Source organism: Sus scrofa, chromosome 4 (genome assembly GCF_000003025.6).
Source record: "Sus scrofa isolate TJ Tabasco breed Duroc chromosome 4, Sscrofa11.1, whole genome shotgun sequence".
NCBI classification, from domain to species: domain Eukaryota; kingdom Metazoa; phylum Chordata; class Mammalia; order Artiodactyla; family Suidae; genus Sus; species Sus scrofa.
Window position 1 is genome coordinate 90,605,819 of NC_010446.5, and position 22,035 is coordinate 90,627,853.

The following is a 22,035-nucleotide window of genomic DNA, read 5'->3' on the forward strand; positions in this document are numbered from 1 at the left end:
TCGAAAACCCCCTCTCCATCACCCCCACCCCCCAACCCGTCCACTTTGGAAACCATAACTTTTTCTTTTTTCTTTTCTTTTTTTTGTCTTTTGTCTTTTTTAGGGCCACACCCCGGCATATGGAGGGTCCTAGGCTCGGGGTCTAATCAGAGCTACAGCTGCCGGCCTACACCAGAGCCACATCAACGCCAGATCCGAGCCCCACGTCTGTGACCTACACCACAACCACAGCTCATGGCAACGCCGGATCCTTAACCCACTGAGCGAGGCCAGGGATTGAACCCACAACCTCATGGTTCCTAGTCAGATTTGTTTCCACTGCACCACAATGGGAACTCCTCTTTTTTTCTTTCTTTCTTTTTTTCTTTTCTTTTTCTTTTTTTTTTTTTTTTGGCTTTTTAGGGCTGCACATGCAGCATTTGGAGGTTCCCAGGCTAGGGGTTGAATTGGAGCTGACACAGCAACACCACATCCCAGCTGCGTCTGTGACCTACACCATAGCTCATGGCAACGTTGTATCCTTAACCCACTGAACAAGGCCAGGGATCGAACCCGAACCTCATGGTTCCTAGTCGGATTCGTTTCCACTGAGCCATAATGGGACCTTCCATAACTTTTTCAACGTCTATGAATCGGTTTCTGTTCTGCAAACAAGTTCATTTGTATTCCTTTTTTTTTTTTAGATTCCACATATAGGTGATATCATACAATGTTTGTCTTACACAGTCTGACTAACTTCACTTAGCATGATAGGTTCTAGGTCCGTCCATGTTGCTGCAAATGGCATCACTTCATTCCTTTTTCATGACTGAGTAATATTCCATTCCACAATGCAGGCAGGGAGAGCAGAGTGTGGTGGGGCTCAGGGGAGGAGGTGGTCCAGGTCTGTGTACGCGGGGGAGGGTCACGGTCAGCTGCTCGGTTAAGGTAACATATGAACTAGACCTTTTAGAAAAAGTCCTTAAAATTGTCCCTTTTTTAGCCTGTGATGCTCCTCCACCCTTGCCTGGGACCCTTTCTCCCCACTGGCACCGCCAGGCAGTTGGCTGTCTCTCCTGCCCTTGTCCCAGGCCTGGCTGGGAGGGTGGGCTATGATGAGGGAGTGAGGGGCGGGCAGCCCACAGTGCAGAGCCAAGAGATTTCCCACTCTTCCTGAATTTTGTTCCCTCCTTGTCAGCATTCCCACCAAGGATCCATCTGGGGAGTCCCTTATCATGAGCCCTGAGGAGTTTGAGCGGATCAGATGGGCATCCCACGTCCCGACTAGAGAAGAGCTCGAGGCCAAGGAGCAGGCCTGCAAGAAGGAGAAGGAAGCCATCGTGGTAGCTACCCCGCCCCCACCTTTGCAGAGAAATTGGCTGGGGAGAGGCTGGCTTCCCACAAGGCGGGGAGCTCTAGTTAGGGGACCCTGAAACCAGGCAAGAATGTGTTAAAGAAGACATGTGATAGAATAAAGATCGACTGTGGGGCCGGGGAGGAGAGAGCATGAAGCCAGGCTGAGAAACCTCTGGGCTCTGACACCATGATGGGGTGACCCAAAACTCATCTGGGGTCACCCATGGTAGTAGCCAGGCTAGTGCCCAGGGCACAGGGAATAACCCTCCCCCCACTGATCCCGACATGGCTCCCGTAGGACGCAGTGACCACACGCAAGAAGATCATGAAACAGAAGGAAATGGTTTCAAGGAACAACCAGAAGCTCAGCGACCTGGAGGAGGTGGCCAAGGAGAGGGCCCAGAACCTCCTGCAAAGGGCCAGCCAGCTGCGGATGGAGCAGGAGGAGGAGCTGAAGGACATGAAAAAGGTGGGCTCTCCACTCTCCCTCCCTCGTCTTGTCTCTTACTCACACACCAGACAGCGTGGACTCTGGCTGGAGGTGGGGTGCAGGGGTGGAAGGTGAGGGGCTGGCCTGGGCGGGGCCAAGATGGTGGAGTGGGTTGGGGAGAGCTGCCCCTGCCAAGTGCTCTGAGACCTTCAGCAAGTCACTGGCCCTCCTGGAGCCTCACTTTCTTCATTTGTAAAGTGAAGGTGGTGAAACATCTCAGCAGAGTTTTTGGCAGGATTACAAACACTAATATGGGGGAGAGGCTTTGCAAACTGGATTGATCCATGCAGGTGAGGATGTTACTTGCATCTTTATTCTGCTAGTTCAATCCTGGCCACTTACAATGGCACAGGCACTTGGGTTCTTGGTGACATGCTCAAAATGCTTCCTTTAGCTGCGAGCAAAGAGCAGAGGGTCAGTTGACTTCAATTGTGCTACTCATTTGCCTGGGGTTCACTGCCTGGCCAAGTGAAAATGCTGACTCCCCAACCCCTTCATTTACAGTTTCTGTCACTCAGGTAAATCTTCTCTACTTATACTTCCTTTTATTTTCCAAACCTGTTACTTCATTGATGCCTCGTGGTTTTGCATTCCCTTCTGTGTCATGTTGGGCTCTTCTAGCTTAAAAATCTACTGGCTTTGTGGCTCAGCGGTAATGAATCTGGCTAGTATCCATGAAGATGCAGGTTCAATCTGTGGCCTCACTCAGTGGATTAGGGATCTGGCGTTGCCGATCTTAAGTCGAAGATGAGGCTTGGATCTGGCATCGCTGTGGCTGTGGTATAAGCTGGTGGCTACAGCTCCAATTTGACACCTAGCTGAGAACTTCCATATGCTGCAGGTGGGGCCCTAAAAAACCAAAAACCAAAAAACAAACAAACAAAAAAAATCTACTGGCTCAGCCTCTGTAAGAATGTTTGTTTCCCTGAAGAGCAGAATGGGAGTCTTCACTTGAGGTTCATGAGTCCCTAAGGAGGACCGTGAACGTCCGAAGTTCTTATGGAAGTTTTGTGTGTATAGGTGTAAGTGAATTTTATGAAGAAGGCCCATAGCTTTCATCATATTCCCAAAGAGTGATTCATGACCCCCCAAAACACTAAGACCCCATTCCCTGAAAGATGCTATTGCTTTTATGGCCTGTAAGCACACTCAGTAATAGGATTCTGCTCCCATTTGTCTCCCCTCCAACATCCACATTCCTTTGGTGCACCCCCCATCCTTGCTCCCAGACCTAGTGGGGCAACTTCATTTCCACTCCCCAGATCATCCTCAACGCCAAGTGCCATGCCATCCGGGACGCCCAGATTCTGGAGAAGCAGCTGATCCAGAAAGAACTAGATGCCGAGGAGAAACGGTTGGATCAGATGATGGAGGTGGAGCGGCAGAAATCCATTCAAAGGCAGGAGGAGCTGGACAAGAAGAGGAGGGAGGAGAGAATCCGGTAAAGAGGTGGTTTTGGCATCCGCCTCTCGAAGCATCTCCCGGTGTCTTTAGGTCCCTAGAGCCTTGCAAGGAGGGAAGACATGAGAAATGGGCATTATCATCCTCTGTCATTATCTCAGAACCTTGATGGAGTGGCTCACAGAATCACAGAACTTCTTAAGGCTTATTTCCAAGATGGCAACAAGGTGCTTCACAGTCGGGCTCCAATTCAGCATCATTTTGCAGCATTTTCTGCCATCTATTCTATGAGGCTTTCCTCCAGTTCCCTCCACGTGCTGGGTCTTGACACAAACTCATGACTTTTGTTCTTCTCTCTGCTTTGAATACTCTTTCCTTTTCCCCCAGAAAACTCTCTCTCTTCCATTAGTATGTGGCTTTGCTGTCACCTCCCCTGAGAAGCGTCCCTCACTTCACCAGGCAGGCTTCAGGGCTGCTTCTTTGGGCCCCACCACACTGTGTTTATACTCTGGCACCTTCCTTCTTGCCCTGTAGCTCTCTGACCCTTACCAGGCCACATGCTCACTGAGGACAAGGTCCCTGCCTTACTCATTTCTGTAGCTTCTGGGCCTAGGAGCATATTTGAACTGTACTAGGTGCTTAATACATGTTAGAATGAATAAATTCAGTCCCCTTCATTTTTCAGAAAAGGACAAGTCCCAAAGCAAGCACATTGTAGGATCTAGTGTCTTAGATTTAGAACACCAACCATATAGTACAAGAATTACCTCTTTAAATAGTCCTAGTACCACACTGATGGCAGATCTTTCTCCTCATCTGTATTCTGTTCTCTTGTACCATTCACTTCTGTACCGAAAGTAGGCTCCCAATAGAAGTTTATTTAATGGCCAAGTGGCTCTTTTTGTTTGTTTGTTTGTTTGTTTGTTTTCTACAAACAGTTCCAATGAAGGGAAAAATCTCTGTCTCATTAGGCAGTTCCAATGATTCGACCTGGTCCTTCTATTGAGTCTATACCTGCTTCCATGTAACTCTTCTACTTATTACTCATAAGAAAGTTTCCCTTTCTTTCTTTCTTTCTTTCTTTCTTTCTTTCTTTCTTTCTTTCTTTCTTTCTTTCTTTCTTTCTTTCTTTCTTTCTCTTTCTTTCTTTCCTTCCTTCCTTCCTTCCTTCCTTCCTTCCTTCCTTCCTTCCTTCTTTCCTTCCTTCCTTCCTTCCTTCCTTCCTTTTCTTTCTTTCTCTTCTTCCTTCCCTTCCTTTCCTTTCCTTCCTTCCTCCCTTTTCTTTCTTTCTTTTTTCTTTTTTGGCTGCCCTGTGGTATAGGGAATTCCCTGGCCAGGGATCAGGTCCCAGTCGCATCTGCTGCCTACCCCACAGCTGTGGCTGGCAATGCTGGATCCTTAACATACTTGCTGGGCTGGGGATTGAACCTGTGTTCCAATACTCCAGTGACACCACTGATCCTATTACACCACAGTGGGAAGGCCACTCTATATCATCTGGAGTCATGAAGCCATTCAAGAGCTCTACGTGGATGTGAATCTTGTACTTGTTCGCCTAGATGCTCATTCTGATCTGCATCTTCTCTCACTCTCCCAGCCTTTCCTCATGCATCACGGGGTCTGGATGTGTCCAAATTTACTGACATCCTAGTAACACATAGGGAGTCACCGGCAACACTCATCATAGACTGTAGTTTCTCTGTTTTTTATGGCTGAGCTAGGGCTCTGCTGAGTGGAGAAACTTCTTCAGATCCAACCCTGTCCGCCTGCAGCTGATGGTCTTAAAATCTAAGATTGGGAGTTCCCATCTTGGCTCAGTGGAAACAAACCTGACTAGGATCCATGAGGATTTGGGTTTGATCCCTGGCTTCGCTCAGTGGGTTAGGGATCTGGCATTGCTGTGAGCTGTGTTGTAAGTTGCAGACGTGTTCCGGATCTCTGGCATGGCTGCGGCTGTGGTGTAGGCCAGCAGCTGCAGCTCCGATTGGACTCCTAGCCTGGAAACCTCCATATGCCATGGGTGCGGCCCTTAAAAACAAAAACAAAAAGAAAAAAAAAAAAAGAAAATAAGAAAGACAGCAAACCAGGCGTAGGTGATGGCGGCAGGGAAGACAAGACAAGCAGGTTGATAGCAGATGCATCAGAGAAAGGAGAAGCCGTGGATAATTCCAGGAAGCTCTGTGAAGCCAGCTTGGGAGGGTGGGGCCCTCTGATTACTCTGGGAAGGGATGGGATGGGATAGGTTTTCCAAAGCTCTGACACAATGAGAAGGAGAGGGTGTATTATGATGTGGGTGCATTCGCAGGCCAAAAATGAGGGAAGAGAATCTCAAGAAGGGTGAGCCCCTGAACCAGGAGCTTGGAAGGGAGAGGCTGACCCACCAGGACCCTCTGGGGAAGGACTTGGTTCTGGGCTCTTGAAGCGTAGCGATGTTGGGGTGGGGGGCACTTGTCCCAATGTTCCTACGATGCCTTCCATCGTGGAAGTTATTTGGGTGGAGGTTAGAGTAGAGGGACATGGACCTTTGGTTTCTAAGACGCTGCGGCACTGTTTCTTCCCAGAGGAAGACGGCACATTGTGGAACAGATGGAAAAGAACCAGGAGGAGCGTTCGCTGCTTGCCGAGCAGCGGGAGCAAGAGAAGGAGCAGATGCTGGAGTACATGGAACAGCTCCAAGAGGAGGATCTAAGGGTAACAGGGCTGCCCGGATCATGCCAAGTTCTACTGCCAACACCAGCCAAGCCCTCTGAGGCTGCGGGGTTTGAGGGTGTGGGGCATGATCTTCTGTCAGGCACATGCTCATTTCACAGCATCATCACCATCAACTTTTTATGGCCATATGAAACCTTTATTTAGCCATGGCGTCATGCTGGGGGATAAGCAGTGATTTGGGTAGAGACTGTCCCTGCCTTTCTGGGATACGGGGTCCAAGGCTGACATATCCATGTGACTAGACACATAAAGGAAAGGCGCAGCCCCATGCTTTGCACAGATAAACATAGGGATGTTTTATAGTCTTCCCTCAATTATCTAAGGATGTTATACACTTTGTAGATGAACAGTAGCAGTGTCTTAGTTCCAAGCTCCCTGCTGTTACACCAGCCAAGATACACAGTGTCATTAACTGTGTTGAGGAACCAAACTTTTTTCTTTCCTGTTGGCCCAAACAAAATTAGTAGGTCTATCCATTGCAAAAGGAACGATGACATACCTGTCCAAACCAGGTAGACTTAAAAAAAATCCTCTTCTATTTGCCTTATCTGATCTGTTGCAATATACAAAAACCCCTGAGCCAGTGAGGAACATGGCAGATATTTGGTGTATTTATTCTTTTTTCCTTTTTTTTTTTTTAGGGCTGTACTCGCGGCATATGGAGGTTCCCAGGCCAGGGGTTGAATTGGAGCTGAGGCCGCTGGCCTACACCACAGCCACAGCAACTTGGGATCCGAGCCGCGTCTGTGACCTATACCACAGTCCAGGGCAACTCTGGATCCTTAACCCACTGAGCAAGGCCAGGGGTCGAAACTCGAGTCCTCATGGGTACTAGCTGGGTTCATCAACCGCTGAGCCATGATGGGAACTCCCTCCCCTCAATTTTTTACTTTTGAGATTTTTATATACACGGTCAAGTTGAAAGAACTATACCACACCCAATGATGCTTCTCTGAGATTTAATGATCATTAATCTGCCTGAGTTGGTTGTCTCTTTTAGATGCATATACATTTTTTTGTTATTGTTAAACTATTTGAAAGTTAGTTGTGGAAATCTTGACACTCTGCTGCCAAGTGTTTCAGCCCGTCTCTCTGGAGAACAAAGGCATTCTCTTGCATGTCGGCAATACCATTATCATATCCCACCCTCAAAAATTCAAGTTCAATGAATCTGTAATATTTAATCTACACTCAAATGTACCCAGTTGTTCCAAAAATTATTATTATTATTATTATTTTGTCTTTTAGGGCTGCACCCATGGCATATAGAGGTTCCCAGGCTATGGGTCAAATTGGAGTTGTAGCCACTAGAGCCACAGCATCGTGGGATCTGAGGCTCATCTTCGACCTACACCACAGCTCAGGGCAACGCCAGATCCTTAACCCACTGAGCGAGGCCAGGGATCGAACTGGCATCCTCATGGATGCTAGTCAGGTTTGTTAACTGCTGAGCCAGGGTGGGAACTCTCCCCAAATTATTTTCTATTGTTTTCTTTGTTTCAAACTTGGATTCAGTCAAAGTTCACACAGTGCATTCACTTAAGTCCCTTTAGCCTGTTTTGGTTTGGAGAGTTCCCTCATTCGTTCATTCACTTGTATAACACTGAATTTTTTTTTTTTTTTTTTTTTTTTTGCTTTTTAGGGCAGCACCCTCGGCATATGGAAGCTTATGGAGGTTCGCAGGCTAGGGGTCCAACTGCCAGCCTACACCACAGCCACAGCAACATGAGATCTGAGCTGTGTCTGTGACCTACACCATAGCTCATGGCAATGTCGGATCCTTAACCCACCGAGTGAGGTCAGGTATCGAACCCTCATCCTAATGAATTTGTTACTGCTGAGCCACGACGGGAACTCCATACCACTGATCTTTTGAAGCATCCAGGCCAGTTGACTCAAAGAACATCCCACTTTCTGATCTGTGAACTGTTTCCTCATGGTGCCATTTAATTCATGGTTCACATATGTTTGTCCTCCTCCCCCATGTTTATAGATGCTTGTGTTGTCATCTCCCAGTGCATTTGGTGATGGCGAGTGACAGGGGGCCCTGAAGGGTCTCACGGGTGGCCTTATAATTATGGAGGCTTCTCAGAGTACCTGCAGTGTGAGGGTCTATGTCAGGAGTGGGAGGAAGAGCACCTGGATGCTTAGGGAAGATGAGGGGGCATGTAGCCTTGTGAGCTGCTTGAGAAAGGGACAAACAGGGCCAAGAAGACAGAGGAGACTTGGCCAAGCTCCTGGCTCAGGAGAGAGAGAGAAAGGGCCAGGAAGGGGAGGTCTGGGATAGACACACAGAAGACTGGAAAGTTCAACTTGACTGTGAGAAGTGGGCATTGGTGGGCTCACTGAGAAAGTCCCGGGTGTCACTGCCTCAATGCCTTTACTCTAGTGTTGTATCATTGTTGCTGTCCTTCTAGACACTCCCTGAGTCTCTAGGAAGTATTATTAGGCAAGTTTAAGGTAGAAACCTGTGCCTCCCCAGCTGACAACTGCCTTATCATCTCAGGGTAATGAAAGGACAGCTTTCCCCACCTTGCTAGCAAGATGGAGAGAATGAAGGGAGCTTGTTTGGGGTTGCTTTGCAAGGGCTTCAAAGAGGAGAAACAGGGAAAGTCCCTTGGTTTCTTGGAAATGAAGGGAACCCACAAAAATAACAAACCAAAAATAAATAATTAGGCAAAGAAGGAAGTAAATAAATACATGATTATATGTGTGTCATTGGTCAGTGATCAGCAGCTTTTCTAGCTTGGAGGGCCAGGGGGATTAAATACTATATGGGGTACCCATGGCCAGCCTAAAACTGATGGGAAGAAGGGAATAAGGAGAGGAAGGAAAGGAGAAGGAGTGTGGGAGCTGGAACGACAGGAGGGGAAATGTGGAGCGAGCAAGGAGGCAGGTGTGTGGAGAGTGAGGGAATGCTGGTGGCACCACATGGACCTGGCAGGAGGCAGGCAGTGCTGTATCGCTTCAGCTCAGGAGGCTTCCTGGAGGAAGGAGCCCTGAACTGGGCAGTGAGCCAGGCTGGGGGAGGGTCAGCAGTGTTGTCTTGGATGTGTCAGGGCAGAAGCTGAGCTGAGGAGGAGCTGGAGGGCTGGGGCAGGGATGAGTCTTTGGAGAAATGGAGGGAGCTGGGAATAGTGCAGAAGGTGGGGTGAGTTGATGGTGGAAAAGTTGAAGCAGGAGGTCCAAGTTTGAGAGGACAGGAAGGGCACTGCACAGGCAGTGCCCTTCCACATGGGGACCAGAGGATGGGCTCAGAAGTCTTCTGATCATGGGGAGCCTTCAAAGTCTCAGGGCTGGGAGAGGCACAGGCTCATTCCTTATAAGGGATCTTGTCACTCAGGGTCACACTGGGACTCTGACCTCCATCACTCGTGTTTCTTTCTCACTGAGATTTTTTTTTTTCCTTCTCTTTCTCACATGCCACTCATTTTGGTCCCCTCTTCCCCGCTGCACTGAACAGTAGATTACTGAGCCTTTGCTGTTAGCCTTTGCTCTCCGTGGGCTACGTGTTGTTGGGAAAGAGAAGTGTGACACATGGTCCCTGTGCTCTGGCTGGGACAGAATGACATGCAGGAAGTGAATGAGACCTATAAGGCAGCACATAATCTAATCCCAGGATGTGTGATATCATCTTAAATGTGGAGGGAAATCAGAAATGCAGAGAGAATTCAAACTTGGGGCAATTGAATAGGAGTCCTGGAGAAGGTTTAATTTAGGCAGACCTGGTTCCAATATTCTGGCTCTGGAGTTTATTAGCTACACAGCCTCGGGCAAGTCACTTGAACTCTGGGTCTCGGTTTTTCCATCTGCACGAGAAAGATGACAAAGTCTACCTTTTAGAATTTTCAAGTGCATTTAGGTGTTAGAGGTGGATTATATAAAGCATCTTATGAATAAGAAATTCTCAATGAGGGCAACACTTGATTTTTATTTTATCTTATTTTATTTTATTTTGCTTTTTAGGGCCGCACTGTGGCATATGGAAGTTCCCAGGCCAGGGGTCGAATCAGAGCTACAGTTGCTGGCCTCTGCTACAGCCACAGCAAATGTGGGATCCCAGCTGTGTCTTCAACCTACATCATAGCTCATGGCAATGCTGGATCCTTGACCCACTGAGCAAAGCCAGGGATCAAACGCATATCCTCATGGATACTAGTCAGAGTTTTCGTTTCCGCTGCACCACAATGGGAACTCCAATACTTGATTATTTTAATCATCGTTATTGAATAGAGACCAGAAGTTTGGGTTTGAATAGGAGAAGGAAATTGATGGCAGGAGGAAAGCATTACGAACCAAGGACAGGATTTAGCATGGCATGTGGGAAACACTGAGTAGAATTTTAAGAGCCTCCTAAGAGTCCATAGAGATCAGCAGGGGCCATCACAAGGTCAAGGGGGATGAAGACTGCACAAAGCATTTGGCTAGAAGAGGTCATTATCGACCCTTGAAAGAATAGCTTTACCCAAGGGCAATAATGGGAGCTGAACTGCAGACAGTGCATCTCTCCCCCTGCCTCCACCTGTGTCTCTCCATCCTGATAGGCTAGTATCTTTTGATCTCATCTACCCTGAGGCTCTCTCTTTGGTGGCAGGACCTGGAACGAAGGCACCAGCAAAAGCTGAAGATGCAGGCCGAGATCAAACGCATCAACGACGAAAACCAGAAGCAGAAAGCAGAGCTGCTGGCTCAGGAGAAGCTGGCGGACCAGATGGTGATGGAGTTCACCAAGAAGAAGATGGTAGGAACCTGCTTTCTGGGGCCTGGGACTTCTGAGTGAGACTGGAATGTCTGTCTCAGGGAGAGGCAGGTGTGAGAACTAAGTGAACTCAGCGACCGGGAGGCAGCCAGGCCATCATCCTAAAATTCATAGCCTTAGTTCAAGGGCCTGGCTCCTTTTTTCTCTTCACCTTGGCCAGTCCCCTTGTTCATTAACAGAGAATAGCCTGGAGAGGACACCCCAATTAGAGTGTTGTTATCCTCGTTAATACCTTTGATTAGAAGTTGGCATGAGGGTCAGGTGCAGGCAGGGAAGGAAATTAAAACTATTGGTGAAAGTAAAGATTTCGTGGATTCCTTATGACTTGGATAATTATATCTCTAGTAATCAAGAGTCAGCTGCTCCACAAATTTCTTGCGAAAATTTCTACATTGGGCATCCTTGACTGAGTGCTAGGCTCAGAACACAGAGCCCTCCCCCACCCCCACTGTAGAACCTTTAAGAACAAATGCACCAGGCAACAGAGGGGAACCCCCTGGAACAGTCACAGTGAGATGCAGCTCATGAATGTGTGGACTCATTCTAGGGCAAGACTGAGAAATGGCACAATTGGTGGGGGCTTCAAGGAGTAGAGGGCGAAAGAGAGGTTTTAGGCATGGTTTAGGGAGATTTATATGAAGAAGGGAAGGAAAGGGAGTTCGCTGGTGGCTTCATGGTCAAGGATCCAGCATCACTGCTGGGGCTTGGATCATTGCTGTGATGCAGGTTTAATCCCTAGCCTGGGAACTTCCACGTGCTGTGGGGTTGGGGGAGGGGGGAAAAAGAGAAGGAAGTACTCAAGGTGGCAGGAAAGTTACCCAGTTCTTCATACATTGGTCCTGTCTCCCCTGCTAGCTTTGAGCTTTCATGACAACAGAGTACACACCCTACTTCTCTATGGTGGAGATTCTTAATGATGGGGAGGGAGAGGGTGTGGCTACCACTGGAAAAGTCATATGTGAGATACCTGTATGCTCCCAACACAAACCACAGAGGATGAAGCTCAACAAAGCTTATTTATGGGCTTTGGCTTTCATATTGGATGTTAGGGATCTGCAGGCAACAGAGTGAGAACACAAGCCTGGGGACATAGGTGGTTCATACACAAAAATGATCACGCTATGACCATTTATGGAGCGCTTAGTCTGTGCACAGGCTCTGTGCTAAATGCTTTGCCGTGTGGTCTCATCTAATTGTTACAACAACCTTGTGAACCTAGACATTGACCATTGAAAAGATCCTGAATGCTTCATTGTGTGTCTGGTATCAGACTAGGCTGAATATATCTAGAATAACACTGTGTACATCACTCATGTGGACCTCAGCAGCTATTTCCCCGGACGCGTGAAGGTGGTGTAGGAGCTGGTGAACAGGTGTGCTGGCTGCAGCAGAGAGTCTGTAGTGGTCATGAAAGGAAATGACATGGTGAGGAGTTCCCGTTGTGGCTCAGTGGTAACGAACCTGACCCAGTATCCATGAGGACTTGGGTTCCATCCCTGGCCTCGTGCAGTGGGTTAAGGATTCAGTGTTGCTGTGAGTTGTGGTGTAGGTCGAAGACGCAGCTCAGATCCCATGTTGCTGTGGCTGTGGCATACGCTGGCAGCTACAGCTCCAATTCACCCCCTGGCCTGGGAACTTCCATATGCCATGGGTGCGGCCCTAAATAAAAGCAAAAAGGAAAAAAGAAAAGAAAAAAAATGACTTGATGAGATAGGGGAGAGCTGAGAGCAATTGTGGGGATGCCTTGGACCTTGGGAAGAGCTGGAAGTATGGAATGACGAAGAAGCATCATAGATTTCTGAGCAAGAGAGGAATTTGTCTTGTCTTCATATATGAAAAGGTCATTGGCAGGAGGAGCCAGGGAAGGCTGGAGACTGGCAAAGGGATTGGGCAGCTGGGAACACACATGGCCCACCATAGGTATCCAAGTATAACGCAAGCCCTTCCCTGACCTCACAGTGGTCTCGGTTCTTATAACCCAGGGCTGGCCTTTTTGAGCTAAAGAAAAAAGAGATTGGTTGTGGAAGCCTCCAGAGTGCCCTGCCCTGCCACCTAGGGCAGTGTGGAGCAGAGAGACCAGCTTGACATACAGCCAGCCGTGCACAGCTCACTGCAGCTGACTCCTTGGGCTGCACAAAAGTTTGAACAGGTAGCTGGAGGCTAGGGAACATTATTTATGGGATGGTCACATTTCCACCCAACCTAAGCCAGTAGTCTTATGACTACCCAAGAATGGAAGTTGGGAAGCTGTGGATGGAAAGGTTTTAGGGGTATGTCTGCTCTTTCAGAGAAGTGGCAAAGGGAGCCAGCATTTATGGTTCACTGCTTAGGTATCTGCTCACTACTGGTGGACCTCACATTGCCTGGCTGGCCATTTGCCCAGACACTAATGAGATAACCTCCACCTGCTGCACTTTATGAGACAGGCAGGGACTTAGAGTTGCTACCTCTAGAAACTTGGCCTGGCAACTTGAAACTTTTGAGGAATTGGACAGGACCTGAAGGCTGGGCTCAGGGTACCTGCATGCAATCGGTTTCTTCATCCGGAGCACCCATCTCATGTCATGCTGTGAGGCCCCTCTGGGATATTACAGGAACAGGCATTTGGGGTTTTTTTTTTTTTTGAATTTTCTTTTCATTTCATTTATTTTGTCTCATTTCATTTCATCTTTCAGCTGCCCCACAGCATATGGAGTCCCCCATACCAGGGACGCTGCTGATCCCATTGCGCCACAGCAAAAACTCTGAGAAGGCATTTTGTAAGCACTGAAGCATTTCACAAAGGTTTCATGGCCGTGCATTACTAGTCATTTTGCCGTCCCTTGAAAAGAGTCAGGAAGGGGTAGGGGAGATATCGAACACACAGGGCCTCAGTTTCTCTTCGCAAGCCTGGAGCGATGGGAGCCATTCCACAAGGCCTTTTCTTCCTGGCAGGCTCGAGAAGCAGAGTTTGAGGCTGAGCAGGAGAGAATCCGGAGGGAGAAGGAGAAGGAGATCTCCCGCCTGAGGGCCCTGCAGGAGAAGGTCCAGGATTACCAAGCGGAACAGGTATCTATTTAGGCTCTGCTTCCCTCGGCCTCTCCCACCCCCTTAACCATTCCCTTGACAGCCTATAAAATGGCCTCAAGGGTGGGGATCTAGAAGAAAGGAAGCGGAAACAAGTTATCACAACGTCTGTAGTTTGAGGATGGAGAGGTGGGCCTGTTCCCATGTCTATAGAGTGAAGATCGTGTGGTGAGTTGCATGCTGAAGGTCCGAGGGCAAGTGGAGCTAATTTTGAAGTTTCTTGCTACCACATAAAGAACTTTCAACCTTAACTAACCATTGAAATGTGTCGTCAGAGGAAACTGGCATCTCTATCATTAGCAGTTTTTAAAATTAGAAGCATGGAATTCCTCTTGCAGCTCAGCGGTAACGAACCTGACTAGTACCCATGAGGATGTGGGTTCGATCCCTGGCCTCGCTCAGTGGGTTAAGGATCTGGTGTTGCCATGAGCTGTGGTGTAAGCTGCAGACTCGGGTTGGATTTGATGTTGCTGAAGCTGTGATATATGCCAGCAGCTACAGCTCCGATTCAACCCTTAGCCTGGGAACCTCCATATGCTATAGGTACTGTCCTAAAAAGCAAAAAAAGAAAAAGAAATTAGAAGCTATCGCAGGACCACCTGGAGGTGTTTGAGGTTTAGGGAAAGAACTGGGATGAGTTGGGGGGGGCGATGACAAGAGATCACCCAGGGTATCTTCTGATCTGAAAGTTCTATGACAGGATTCCATTTATTCTCTCCTAGCATAACCTTCCTGCTAGAGACATTCGTGGGACTTCTCAATGCTGGCTGGGTCAGAGTCTGAAGTAGGTGTCTTCCTAAAGGGACTTGAGGTTATTCTCCCGCCTCACTGGTCACCCCACGCTCTCCATTCTTAGGATGCCCTGCGGGCCAAGCGCAACCAGGAGGTTGCAGACAGGGAGTGGCGCAGAAAGGAAAAGGAAAATGCACAGAAGAAGATGGAAACCGAGGCCCAACTGCGGAAAAGTCGGCTGGAACAGGTGGCATTCAAGGAGCACAGTCTGGCTGTTCAGGTGCAACGGGACCGGGATGAGTTCGAGAGGATTCTTCGGTAGGAGGGGCTGGGAATCCTCAGCTTCCCTTTCTGGTACTGGGCAGGCAGGGATGATGCCCACTGGGTGGAGAGTAGCTTTCTAGCATGTCCGCAGACAGATGTGCAGCTAACTTGACCAGGCTGTGGGGTTATTCTAACTAAATGGATGATTGAAATATTTCAGAGACGCTTGCGCCAAGACTTTTAGTAGCGAATTGGAAAATAGCACCTAGAAGTGTTTAAGGAATTGGGGATTATTGGGATTATTTGCCTAGGAGCATTCACGGTATAAATAAAATGATAAATCTTGTCCCTTCTGCCCTCCCCCGCTTCCATGTCACTTTGCAAGTTTGGGATGAAACTGTAGCCAGGGGATTGAACTTGCACCACAGCAGTGATCCAAACTGCTGCAGTGACAATGCCAGTTCCTTAACCCCCTGTGGCACAAGGGAACTCCAGAGCAGAGCTTTAAGGGAGGTCTTTGCCATTCACTTGACAACTATGTATTAAGCGCATGATTTCAGGGCTCTGCGCTGGATGTGATGAGAGATATTAGAGGTGAATAAAACACCCTTCTTGCCCATTCATGTAGGAAAGATGTTAAAGACATATTTTTGGATGGACTTCACTGATATTTATCCATTTTTCCTGCCTTGCCAGCTCTTTATCCTTTTATTTTTGTTGTCTCTGTTGGCTTGATGATAATTCCACCACATCAGGGGAAGTTACGTGTTCATATTGCTCTCTCCTCCTCCCCCAAAGCAGTCAGCAGTCTCTACAGCTATCCCAGTCACATCCGCCACCACCAGACCTGACCCCTGGGGTGTTCTCCTGGCTCTGACTCTTCTGGCATAACTGGGAACCACTCCCTTCTTGCTCTGGTCCAGATTCTATAAGATCAGATATTTTTTTTTGTCTTTTTAGGGCCACATCTGTGGCATATGGAAGTCCCTGGGCTAGGGACTGAAGGGGCTGCCAGCCTACACCACAGCCACAGCAATGCCAGATCTGAGCTGCATCTATGATCTACACCACAGCTCCCTGCAATGTAGGATCCCTAACCCACTAAGCGAGGCCAGGGATCGAAACCGTGTCCTCATGGATACTAGCTGGGTTCGATACTGCTGAGCCACGACAGGAACTCCAAGATCAGAATTTTTTAAAAAGGAAATAAACCAAGCAAAATTTGAATTAGGGTTGGGAGGGATACACTATTTCAGAAATTATGCTCAGGTAAGTAGGGCTTGAATGGTGCAACCTGGCTCTAGGTCTACACACTCTAGGTCCTCCTCCTTGTCAATTAGTCACATGTTAGACAGGGCCTGGACCCAGAGCCAGAGAAGCTCTCTAGGCATCTTAGTCCTTGCCAGAGCCAAGTTCTGCAATTGTGAGCCCCCAGCTTCTCTCTATTGGCTATGATGCCCTGGGGCTTTGTGGTTTTCCCTGCCCTCAAGGGTCATGCCACAGTCTCTGGATACCTGGTGAAGAAGACAGTTTCCCTTATGGCCCCAAAGATTCTGCCCCTGGGCTCTGGATTGCCTTTCAGATGTCTGCCCTTTCCAGCCTCTATGCCCATGGACATCTGTGTTGTCTTTAGCAGTCACTCATAAATGTTAACGGAAAGAAATTAAAGCCCTGCTCTTGCCACTGACCCACTTGTCCCTTCTTTGCTCTGTTTGCCCGAAGCCTATGCACCAGTTGGTTATTAAAGCTAGAGCAGCCCTTTGGAGAAGTTCAATTTCACCTGTTATTCTAGGTTAGCATCTGGACCTAGGGTCTCCAGGGCCCTGTGACTACAATGGTGAATGTCTCCAAGTGCTAGGAGCCTCTCTGCCAGAGCCAGCAATCCAACTTTTTCTGCTTCAAAAGCGTGGCCTCCCCTATAGCCTAAATATGGACTTCCTGCTTCTCGACAGAAGGCTGCCTTTAACTGGTGGCCTGTCGATGAAGCAGAACTAGCTGACCTACCGCACCCAGTGGTTCTTAGAAATGCCAGGCAGCTTTGGAAAAGTGTTGATGGCGTTCCCCCCATGGCGCAATGGGATCGGTCGCGTCTCTGCAGTGCCAGGATGCCGGTTCAAACCCCAGCCCAGCACAGTATGTTAAAGGATCTGGCATAGCTGCAGCTGTGGTGTAGGTTGCAAATGGAGCTCGGATCTGATCCCTGGTCTGGGAGCTCCATATGCTATGGGGCAGCCACATAAGAAAAGAAAAAGTAAAAAAAAAAAAAAAAAAATCATACGGATGCCCAGACGCCACCCCCACAGATTCTTCAACTGGTCTGGGGCGAAGCCCAGGCATCAGTAGTTTTGAAAGCGCCTGGATGACTGTGCTGCAGCCAGGCTCCCTGCCCTGACCCTGTGAAATGCCCAGGATCTTCCCCATTCTGATTTCCAATGGCCTGTCCCTGCCCCCAGGGGCTCTCCAGTGACACATACAGTTTCTCCATTCCACCCTGTCTCACTTAATGTGAAGCAATAGAAACATGTTCTCTATGTAGGAAAATGATGGCAGGCAAGGAGGAGCGTCTTCTGCCTTCATAGATGTGTCCAAGCAGTGGGCATTTGGTGTCCAAAGGCAGACGGGCAAGAAAGTCAGCAGTTTTAGTTCCTTTTCTTTCTTTTTCTTTCTTTCTTTCTTTCTTTCTTTCTTTCTTTCTTTCTTTCTTTCTTTCTTTCTTTCTTTCTTTCTTTCTTTCTTTCTTTCTTTCTCTCTTTCTTTCTCTCTTTCTTTCTTTTTTTCTCTTTCTTTCTCTCTCTCTCTCTTTCTTTCTTTCTTTTCTTTCTTCTTTCCTTCCTTCCTTTCTTTCTTTTGTCCCTCTTCCCTCCCTCCCCTTCTCCCTTCTCTCTCTTTCTTTCTTTCCCTTCACTTCCATCCATCCTTCCTTCCTTCCTCTCTTTCTTCCTTTCCTTTCTTTTTTTTAGGGCCTCACCTATGGAGGTTCCCAGGCTAGGGGTCTAATTGGAGCTGTGGCCACCAGGCTACACCACAGCCACAGCAACTCAGGATCCGAGCAATGTATGTGACCTCCACCACAGCTCGCTCAGTGGGTTGTAACCTTAACCCACTGAGCGAGGCCAGGGATAGAACCCACAATCTCATGGTTCCTAGTTGGATTCATTTCTACTGCACAACGATGGGAACTCCCTTCCTTTCCTTTCTTGCCACACCTGCGACATATGGAAGTTCCCAGGCCAGGGAATGAATCCGGGATGCAGCTACAACCTATGCCACAGCTGCAGCAAATTCTTTAACCCATGGTGCTGGGCCAGGTATCAAACCTGTCCTTCCTGGCAACACGAGCTGCTGCAGTCAGGTTCTTAACCCACTGCACCGCAGCAGGGATTCTTGTTTTGAGTTCCCTTCTCAGCAGTGTTCTTTTTTTTTTTTAATTTTTTTTTATTTTTTATATCAGCAGTGTTCTTTTGATAAACTAGGGAGACTCCGTGTAAGATATAGATTTTAGGAGGTGTTTACATGGTGTAAAAGAGTTGCTGGGAATTGAGAGGACTGCATGCTGAAAGATGGCTAGAGGGAAATGAGTAAGTGGAGGGGGGCTTTTGGTTGGGGTGTGAGTGAGCCCAGGGGAGGAGAGCAGCTGAGAGAGCCTGGCCTAAGATGATGTTGCATTTTAACTTTGTTTGATTACATTGAGAAAGAAATAAGATGCCAGCTCAGGATGGTCTATGACTGCATTTCCTCTGAAGTGGGAATACCTTTCCTTCAGTTTTCCTGGGCATATCTGGTCTGCATTAACTGTTGCCCCCCTGATGTCAGGGTTTGTGAAGTTTTCTTGTGGAAGAGGTTCCAAGAGGGATTTGAAAAGTTGAAGCAGTAAAAGTAGTAACAGAGGAGTTCCCGTCATGGCTCAGTGGTTAACGAATCTGACTAGGAACCATGAGGTTGCAGGTTCGATCCCTGGCCTTGCTCTGTGGGTTGAGGATCGGGCATTGCCATGAGCTGTGGTGTAGGTCACAGACACGGCTTGGATCTGGTGTTGCTATGGCTCTGGCGTAGGCTGGAGGCTATAGCTCTGATTTTACCCCTAGCCTGGGAACCTCCATATGCTGCGGGTGTGGCCCCAGAAAAGACCAAAAAAAAAAAGCAGTAAGAGAACTAAGAGATAATAGGCTGAGTTCCTTCTTGCAGCAACTAAAGAGAAACCTGAGAGTTCCCGCTGTGGCAAAGTGGGTTAAGAATCTGACTGCAGCAGCTGCAGAAGTGTGGGTTGGATCTCAGGCCCAGGTTAAAGCATCCAGTGTTGTGGCAGCTGTAGCATAGGTGGCAGCTGTGGCTCAGAAACTTCCATATTCCATGGGTGCAGCCATTAAAAAAAATAAGAAGCCTGCATTACAGATTTTACTACCTCTTTGAACTTCCTAAGCATCCCCTTTTTTGGTCTTATTTATATCACTATTATTGTTAGTAGGAAGGGAGAAAGGAAGAGAGAGAAAGATATCTTAGAAAGAGGATTTAGGCACTGTTACAAGAGAGAAGAGAAGGAAAAATAGCTTCCTGTGGGTGAAATCCTGGGTGTAGGGCCAGCTACAAAATTCGAAGGGCCCTGTACAAAATGAGAATGTGGAGCCCTTTGTTCAGAAATTGAGAATTTCAGGAGTTCCCTTCATGGCTCAATGGAAACATATCTGACTAGCATCCATGAGGATGCAATTTCAATCTCTGGCCTGCTCAGGGGGTTAAGGGTACGGCATTGCCATGAGCTGTGGTATAGGTGGCAGACGCGGCCCAGATCTGGCGTTGCTGTGGCTGTGGTGTAGGCTGGCGCTACAGCTCCGATTGGACCCTAGCCTGGGAACCTGCATATGCCGAGGGTGGGGCCCTAAAAAGACGAAAGAAAGAAGGAAAGAAAGAAAGAAAGAAAGAAAGAAAGAAAGAAAGAAAGAAAGAAAGAAAGAAAGAAAGAAAGAAAGAAAGAAAGAAAGAAATTAATTGAGAATTTCAGAACAGGGACCGCAGAGCCTTAAGTCAAGCTGGGGGCACTTCTAAGCCTCCCCATGATGTAGAGTTATGTGCCCATGAACACAGGCCTGGCTGGGATCAGCCTTTGGGAGTGATCTCTGAGCCACAGGAGGGGAGGTCCTCTGAGGGTGTAGGGCTGTGATCTCTGCAGCGTGTCCCCTGGAGGAGCCCACCCAGAAGGCGCCCCAGCACCTCTTCTGGGCTGGGTCAGCTCAGCCTAGTCCACTTGGCACCCCGTGTCCCACCTCCAGGGCTCAGAGAGAGCAGATTGAGAAGGAGCAGCAGGAGGAGGAGAAGAAGGCCATGGAGCGCTTGCAGCACGCCAATGAGCTCCGGCGCCAAGTGCGCGAGAACCAGCAGAAGCAGGTGCAGGACCGGATTGCCATCTTCGAGGAGGGCCAGCGCCTCAAAGAGGAGGCCCAGAAGCGGCGTGAGCGCATCGAGGGCATCAAGAAGAAAAAGATTGAGGAGCTGAGGTGGGCTGGAATCCCTTTCTCCCCAGCAACTCTCCCCGTCCCTGGCGAGGTGGCATGGAGAATGTGGGCCTTGGGGAAGGCAGGGGCGGTGAGCCTCGATCCTGACTTGAGGCTCACAGGGGCTGTTCCCCTCCAGAGGGGGCTCCCACAGAAAGTTATGGGACTGAATCATCCTGGCTCTTTGGAAACCCCTCGGCAGGATGCTGAAGCCTTGACAGGAATGTGTCTGGGGGATGGATAGCGGGATCAGGGTTGGGGGTACAGGTCCCCTGGTTCTGTTAATGCCACCCAGAGTCTGCTTCTCCTGCCTCCACTTTGATTCCCCACCCCGGCCCCGCCATCCCTGACCATCCTCTCCCCTTACAAACCCACCCCGTGTTCCCCCTGCAGAGCCACTGGCCTTCCTGAGAAGTACTGCATCGAGGCTGAGCGCAAAGCTAACATCCCGACCAACACCTCAGTGAACTGAGGTGGCTTCTCTGTCCCTCTGGGGCCTTCCGGGGGCAGGTTCCTCCCAGGCTCTTGGAGTCCATAACTGCTGCTAATCTAGACATTTCTGAGTTACAGATTAAATCTATTCTACTTCTCTAAGGAACAATCCTGCTTTCTTGCTGTGTGGATGTGGCTGCCACAGGATGTAAATATGGAGCAAAATAGGCTATGGGAGCCCGGGCTGTGGGTGGCATGATGCTCAGAGGCAGAGAATGGAAGGATGCTGTCTCACGGTCATCCCTCCTAGGCCAGGTGGTCCCCTTGCCCTGGTGGCTGCTGGCATTTTTGTGACCCTCTGGGATGCTGTCATCATGTCTACTTTCCACACAGCCTCATCTTTGTCCCCACTCCACACCCAGCTCAGAGGCGTTTCAGGGCAAGGAGCTGGAGATGCTCTCTCAGGGAGGGGCTGGGCGGCACTGGGGAAGGAGGGACAAGGGCCATGAGAGGCAGAGCTGTCACTGGGCTCATGCCTGACTCAGACCACAAAAGTGGAGAGGGTGGTATCTGAACCTGGGGCTCGGTCTTCTGTCTCAGCCCTTTTCTGCCAGAGCCCGTTCAACTCCAGGCAGTGTCACAACATAGAAACCTGCCTGATCCCACTGCGATGAGTTCAGAGCCCCACTTCTCACCTTGCCAGCCTGGTCCCCTGACCCAAACACAGCTGCCCCTCATTCAAGTGGCTGGCTCTCCTTAGTCCAGCTCACATCAAGTGGGGGCCCCCAAAGACACCTTTATGTGTTAGCTCACCTCACTTCCCCCCAGATCTTCTTCATTCATTCATTTACTCATCCAGGTACCTCTGAGTGCTTACCCGGTGCTCAGTGCATTCTAGTGAGGTCAATTCCCAGTGAATACAGCAGACCTGGTTCCACCCCCAAAGAAGCTTCTCACCTGTCAGTCAGTCTGCTCTTGCTTCCCACTGCCACCCCCCTGCTCCCCTCCCCACACCCTCACCCAAGATTTCTTGTATCTTTAGACTAGTCTCAGTCTGGGAGTTCCCCTCATGGTGGCTCAGTGTTAATGAACCTGACTAGTATCCATGAGGACATGGGTTAAAGGGTCCGGCATTGCTGTGACTGTGACTGGTATCTGTGGCTCCAATTCGACCCCTAGCCCGGGAACTTCCATGTGCCGCAAGTGTGGCCCTAAAAAAGGAAAGAAAGAAAGAAGGAAGGAAAGAAGGAAGGAAGGAAGGAAGGAAGGAAGGAAGGAAGAAAGAAAGGAAGAAAGGAAGGAAGGAAGAAAGAAAGAAAGAAAGAAAGAAAGAAAGAAAGAAAGAAAGAAAGAAA

General features: G+C 48.8%; 1 protein-coding gene across 3 annotated transcripts in view; it reads left to right on the forward strand.

Annotated features, from left to right (window-relative positions):
- Positions 1-20,842, forward strand: part of CFAP45 (cilia and flagella associated protein 45) — a 32,797-nt gene extending 11,955 nt beyond the window's left edge. For all 3 annotated transcript variants that reach the window (XM_021089586.1, XM_021089588.1, XM_021089587.1), the window contains 9 exons: positions 1,178-1,322; positions 1,634-1,804; positions 3,088-3,266; positions 5,788-5,917; positions 10,533-10,679; positions 13,632-13,745; positions 14,620-14,813; positions 20,027-20,251; positions 20,642-20,842. In XM_021089586.1, the coding sequence (XP_020945245.1) occupies positions 1,178-1,322; positions 1,634-1,804; positions 3,088-3,266; positions 5,788-5,917; positions 10,533-10,679; positions 13,632-13,745; positions 14,620-14,813; positions 20,027-20,251; positions 20,642-20,720 (1,384 nt within the window). In that variant the 3' untranslated portion in view covers positions 20,721-20,842. The remainder of the gene's footprint in view (positions 1-1,177; positions 1,323-1,633; positions 1,805-3,087; positions 3,267-5,787; positions 5,918-10,532; positions 10,680-13,631; positions 13,746-14,619; positions 14,814-20,026; positions 20,252-20,641) is intronic.